The sequence below is a fragment of the Scyliorhinus torazame genome, chromosome 26 (genome assembly GCF_047496885.1).
Source record: "Scyliorhinus torazame isolate Kashiwa2021f chromosome 26, sScyTor2.1, whole genome shotgun sequence".
NCBI classification, from domain to species: Eukaryota; Metazoa; Chordata; class Chondrichthyes; order Carcharhiniformes; family Scyliorhinidae; genus Scyliorhinus; species Scyliorhinus torazame.
Window position 1 is genome coordinate 24,000,772 of NC_092732.1, and position 6,000 is coordinate 24,006,771.

The following is a 6,000-nucleotide window of genomic DNA, read 5'->3' on the forward strand; positions in this document are numbered from 1 at the left end:
TTGGAGCGGGTGCAGAGGAGATTTACCAGGATGTTGCCTGGTATGGAGGGAAAATCTTATGAGGAAAGGCTGATGGACTTGAGGTTGTTTTCGTTGGAGAGAAGAAGGTTAAGAGGAGACTTAATAGAGGCATACAAAATGATCAGGGGGTTAGATAGGGTGGACAGTGAGAGCCTTCTCCCGCGGATGGAAATGGCTGGTACGAGGGGACATAGCTTAAACTAGGGGTAATAGATATAGGACAGAGGTCAGAGGTAGGTTCTTTACGCAAAGAGTAGTGAGGCCGTGGAATGCCCCTACCTGCTACAGTAGTGAACTCGCCAACATTGAGGGCAATTAAAAGTTTATTGGATAAACATATGGATGATAATGGCATAGTGTAGGTTAGATGGCTTTTGTTTTCGGTGCAACATCGTGGGCCGAAGGGCCTGTACTGTGCTGTATCGTTCTATGTTCTATGTCTCTGTCTCTCTCTCTGTCTCTCTCTCTCTCTCTCTCTCTGCCTCTCTCTCTCTCTCTCTCTCTCTCTCTCCCTCTCTCTGTCTCTGTCTCTCCCACTCTCTGTCTGCCTCTCTCTCGCTGCCTCTCTCACTGCCTCTCTTTCAGTCTCTCTCTGTTTCCCGCTTTCTCTGTCTCTGTCTCTCTATTTCTCTCTTTCTCAGACTCTTTTTCTCGGACTGTCTCTCTGCCTGTCTCTCTGTCTCTGTCTCTCTCTCTTTCTGTCTGTCTCTCTCTGTCTCTCACTCACTCGCTCTGTCTCTCTCTGACTGTCTCTCTCTCTCTCTCTCTGTCTGTCGCTCTGTCTGTCGCTCTGTCTGTCGCTCTGTCTGTCGCTCTGTCTGTCGCTCTGTCTGTCGCTCTGTCTGTCGCTCTGTCTGTCGCTCTGTCTGTCGCTCTGTCTGTCGTCTGTCTGTCTCTGTCTGTCTGTCTCTGTCTGTCTGTCTGTCTCTGTCTGTCTGTCTCTGTCTGTCTGTCTCTGTCTGTCTGTCTGTCTCTGTCTGTCTGTCTGTCTCTGTCTGTCTGTCTGTCTCTGTCTCTCTTTCTGTCTCCCGGTCCCCCTCCCTCTCCCGGTCCCCCTCCCTCTCCCGGTCCCCCTCCCTCTCCCGGTCCCCTCCCTCTCCCGGTACCCCTCCCTCTCCCGGTCCCTCTCTCACTCGGTCTCTCTCTCTCGGTCTCTCTCTCTCTCGGTCTCGGACCGTCTCTCTCGGTCCCTCTCTCTCGGTCCCTCTCTCTCGGTCCCTCTCTCTCGGTCCCTCTCTCTCTCGGTCCCTCTCTCTCGGTCCCTCTCTCTCGGTCCCCTCTCTCTCGGTCCCTCTCTCTCGGTCCCTCTCTCTCCGTCCCTCTCTCTCCGTCCCTCTCTCTCCGTCTCTCTCTCTCTCTCCGTCTCTCTCTCTCTCTCCGTCTCTCTCTCTCCGTCTCTCTCTTTCGGTCTCTCTCTTTCGGTCTCTCTCACTCGGTCTCTCTCTCTCTCTCGGTCTCGGTCCGTCTCTCTCTCTCGGTCCCTCTCTCTCGGTCTCTCTCTCTCTCGGTCCCTCTCTCTCTCTCGGTCTCTCTCTCTCGGTCTCTCTCTCTCGGTCTCTCTCCGTCTCTCTCTCTCCGTCTCTCTCTCTCCGTCTCTCTCTCTCCGTCTCTCTCTCTCGGTGTCTCTCTCTCGTCTCTCTCTCTCCCGGTCTCTCTCTCGTCTCTCTCTCTCCGTCTCTCTCTCTCGTCTCTCTCTCTCGTCTCTCTCTCTCCCGGTCTTTCTCTCGGTCTCTCTCCCTCTTGCCGCTAGCCTTGCTGATGGACGCTGTTGCACTGTGTACAGGTTGTTACTGACGCCCTTGGGCCGTTTCTGCTTCCCACAGGAAATTGAGCAGCGGATACAGCAGCAAGCGGCGACGGTATCGGCACCCCCTCCCAACGCGTCCGGAGTGCCGATGAGCAAACCTGAACCTGTGATCAGGCACCACCCCCTCCGACAAGTAAGTTGCCCATACCGCAGGCCTGGAGACATGGGGTGGGGGAGGAGCCAGGCTGAGGTCCCCCCACACCTCTGGCTAGGGTCGTGGACGTCACGCTGAGTTGAAGCTGGCTTCTCTCTGGAGTCTGATGGCTGCAACGTCACACTCGGGTCTGGGAAGTGACCGATAGGAATAGTCTCTCTGCTCCATGTGCAACGTGTGGATCACCGTACAGATACTTCCCGGAAACCATCTGACCTCCTTACACAGGTGGGAGAAGGGTTTAAAACCCCAGCTCCCCTCCCGGGACAAATAGCCAAAAGGAAAAGCTTCTCTTTGCCCCATTTTGAGTCACTGAGCTCATTCCAGGAGCTCACCCGGACCCAGCCATCTCTGCACAACCTCCATGATGATCATTGTGCAATACCCGCCTCCCGCTCTGTCAGAAGGAATCCAGTCAGGCAGTGTGTTTGATCCACTGGATCCCAACATCCAACCCCCTTGTTTCCCGATGGTGGGGGGTGTCCAGAACCAGGGGTACAGCCTGCAGCGTTTAAACATAGTGTGGACGCAAACTCGGCCTGTTCCCTTGACTGTCCGACTGATGACGCTCGGCCACCCTGAGAATCGGCGCGCTCACCCTCTCCCCAGGCACGTTTCCCCATCTACACTGTCCCCATCAAACACTCCCAGGACAGGTACAGCACGGGGTTAGATACAGAGTAAAGCTCCCTCGCCACTGCCCCATCAAACACTCCCAGGACAGGTACAGCACGGGGTTAGATACAGAGTAAAGCTCCCTCTACACTGTCCCCATCAAACACTCCCAGGACAGGTACAGCACGGGGTTAGATACGGAGTAAAGCTCCCTCTACACTGTCCCCATCAAACACTCCCAGGACAGGTACAGCATGGGGTTAGATACAGAGTAAAGCTCCCTCTACACTGTCCCCATCAAACACTCCCAGGACAGGTACAGCACGGGGTTAGATACAGAGTAAAGCTCCCTCTACACAGCCCCATCAAACACTCCCAGGACAGGTACAGCACGGGGTTAGATACAGAGTAAAGCTCCCTGCACACTGTTCCCATCAAACACTCCCAGGACAGTTACAGCACGGGGTTAGATACAGAGTAAAGCTCCCTCTACACTGTCCCCATCAAACACTCCCAGGACAGGTACAGCACAGGGTTAGATACAGAGTAAAGCTCCCTCTACACTGTCCCCATCAAACACTCCCAGGACAGGTACAGCACGGGGTTAGATACAGAGTAAAGCTCCCTCTACACTGTCCCCATCAAACACTCCCAGGACAGGTACAGCACGGGGTTAGATACAGAGTAAAGCTCCCTCCACACTGTCCCCATCAGACACTCCTCACCTCTCTGACTGTGTGAACTGCATTGTTGAGCTAACGATGTGTTTTGTGCTCTTGTTTCTCTTCCCCCCCCCCCCACCCCCCTCTCTGCAGCAACCACCTCCATCGCAGTCGTCGCTCCAGCGAGGCCTGCACACCTCCGCCCGTAGCGTGCTCTCCAACTTTGCCCAGGGGCCCCCGCTGCACGTGGCCAGCGGCCTCCTAGGCATGCCAGGTAAGCATGCAGTGCGGAGCGGAGCCCCGAGCCGAGGACGAAGGCCGTACTTCACCAGTCCAGGTAGACACACAACCCTCCATTGCAGCCAGCGCCGCTCAAACCTCCTCCCACCTCCTTTCTTTTCTTGACTTCCGGAAGCTTCTCGAGACAGTGAAACCTGTAAATCCCGGACTCCCACCCCCTTCCAACCAGCGCTCGGGGCAGAGAAATCGCTCTATTCCTCGGCGGACAGCAGCCGACAAGCCGTTGACCCCTGAGATAGGGCACTTTCTCAGCCGCAATGCACGCTGGGGAAAAAAGGCAACATTGCTGCCTAAGGCTGTCACGCTAACCCGTGTCGCCCTGTGCATCCTCTGCAAGTGCTTGGCGTGTGAAAGTCACTATCGCCGCCGCCATTTTGCTGATGCGATTTGGAGTTCTCAGCCCGTGTGTCATATTGATTTTGACAAAGGTCCATCGCTACAGGTTTCACTGTACCCGAATTCCTGTGCGGCCCCCGTGTTCAAGGGTTTGCAGTTCCATTTCCGCGCTTCCAGCTTGCCGAGGCTAGCACCTTGCTGCCGCTGAAGGTCTGTCATTGGTGGGAGGGGTGTGGGGGGCAGGGCGCGTGTGGGTTGGGGTGCAGAGGGTGCGGGAGCGCAAGAAGGAAGAGACGGGACCGAAGGGAGCTCCTGTCCGCCTGCTGGGGCGACGAGGAAATGCGGGCCAGGTGGGGTGAGGGCGGGGCAGCTTGCAAACCGGCTCGCTCAGTGAGCGCCGGGCACTCGACACGCCTTTCCTCTCCATCCATATCAAAGCCAGGACCAGGCGGGCCCCCAGCAGCTTTCCATTAACCCTCGACGCCCCGGGAAAAGGGCCCCAAATAACATTCGCATCGATAGAAAGTTGGTGGATATCCCGGATTAGTGCAGTGAACACCACCCAAAGGTGTATTCGCAGATCAGAGCAGGTTGTGGAATCTTTGTTTAATGGCTGTCCCTGGGAGGGTGGGGTGGCAGGGGGGATAACCCCACGGTGACACCATGGTGACAGGGTTATGGTGAACCACCACAGTTGGGAAAGCTTCTCCGAAGGGTTTTGTAACCCCCCCGCCGGTCTCCCATGTCTTCATTCGCAGTGAACCGGACAACAATACCCGGGCGTTACCCTCCAGATTAAACATCCTCCCTGACCCGTGGGCTGTGCTTCCCCCAGCCTCCAGTGTGAGCCCTGGCCTCAGATGGCGGGCTGCGCTGTGAAGAATATCCAGGCCGAAGAGCCAGCTGGTTGCGACGAGGGGTGGGGGGGGGGCTGGGGGTTTGGGGGGTTGGGGGTGGGGGGGATTGTGGAGTATGTTACTCCAGTGGGACTGGGATCTTGGGGAAGAAACGCGGGCTACTCGGAACACCGGCACAAGGTGGCGATGGGGACAGGACTTCCTGGTGTCCTCTCTGACGGGCGCACCACCCAAACCGATCGTTCTTCTCCCAAACAACCCCCCCTCTTCCGCCCCCCCTCTTTGTGCTCACCATCCCTCCCCGCCTCGTGGTCCAGTTCTCCCACCTTAATCTTGTTTCCTCCTTTTGCAGGAGTCAACATGGCTTACATGAACGCCGGGGTTGGAGGTCAGAAGGGGTCGACTCTGGCGGACCGACAGCGCAGTACCTGTTGGACATGATCCCGCCCAGGCCCTTATGTCGCAGTCTGTCAACACGCAGAAGTGAAGAGCTGCCCCCCGCCGCATGCAGTGCCTGTACTGGTGCCTAGTTACTTAAACCCGTCGCTTTCGGGGAGCCAACCGCCCCCTTCTCCCCACTCCGCTCCCTCCCTCCCTCCCCTCCCACCACCCTCCCCAATACTATTGTACTCTGTCTGTTTGCTAACTCTGTTGTCAGGATGGTGGGCGGATTCCTCCGGCCAATTGGCAGCTCACACCAGGTGTCAGACTCCGGAAAGGTGCGCCTGGGTGCGGGGTGCTCCCCGGCGCCTCCCCATGGCTAAAGTAAAGTCGCCATAGTCCCCAGGTGGCCAGGCCGCTGCTATCCCCCTTCGAGGGCGGGAGAGCTGACTTGGGCGGTGATTTAACCTGGGGGGGTGGGGGGGCGATGTCACGGCACCCCAGGCGAAGGGGCCGGATTTGAGACGGCGGGGCCTTCGTGGATGACCCTTTGGAGCCTGCCGACTACGTTAACCGCGCCGCTGTTTGGCCGCAAGGTCAGCTGAGGGTCAGTGAGGGGGCGTCTCGCCCCCAGCTCACCCGGGGCGTTTGTTTTTACACGCCGGGGGCTTTCGCCCCGATGTTTCTGAGGCCGGCTGCCCCCCCACCCCCTCCGGGAGACCTCGTATTTGCCGTTCAAAAAGAAAATATTGTGGTACTGAGGCACCATCACTAGGTGACAATGGCGCGTGTGTTTGAGAGCGGTGTGAGAGGATATTAAGCCCCCCCCCGCCCCCCTTGAAGATTTTTGTGCAGAAGGGCGGCCAG

The 6,000-nt window shown here is 57.4% G+C and overlaps 1 protein-coding gene across 3 annotated transcripts in view; it reads left to right on the plus strand.

Moving 5' to 3' along the window:
• gatad2b (GATA zinc finger domain containing 2B) overlaps positions 1 to 5,544 on the plus strand; it is a 97,755-nt gene extending 92,211 nt beyond the window's left edge. For 2 of the 3 annotated variants that reach the window (XM_072490549.1, XM_072490550.1), the window contains exons 8-10: positions 1,845 to 1,961; positions 3,413 to 3,596; positions 5,105 to 5,544. In XM_072490549.1, coding sequence (XP_072346650.1) covers positions 1,845 to 1,961; positions 3,413 to 3,596; positions 5,105 to 5,193 — 390 coding nt within the window. In that variant the 3' untranslated portion in view covers positions 5,194 to 5,544. The remainder of the gene's footprint in view (positions 1 to 1,844; positions 1,962 to 3,412; positions 3,597 to 5,104) is intronic. The other variant, XM_072490551.1, reaches the window with a different exon arrangement.
• The last annotated feature ends 456 nt before the right edge of the window (positions 5,545 to 6,000 follow it).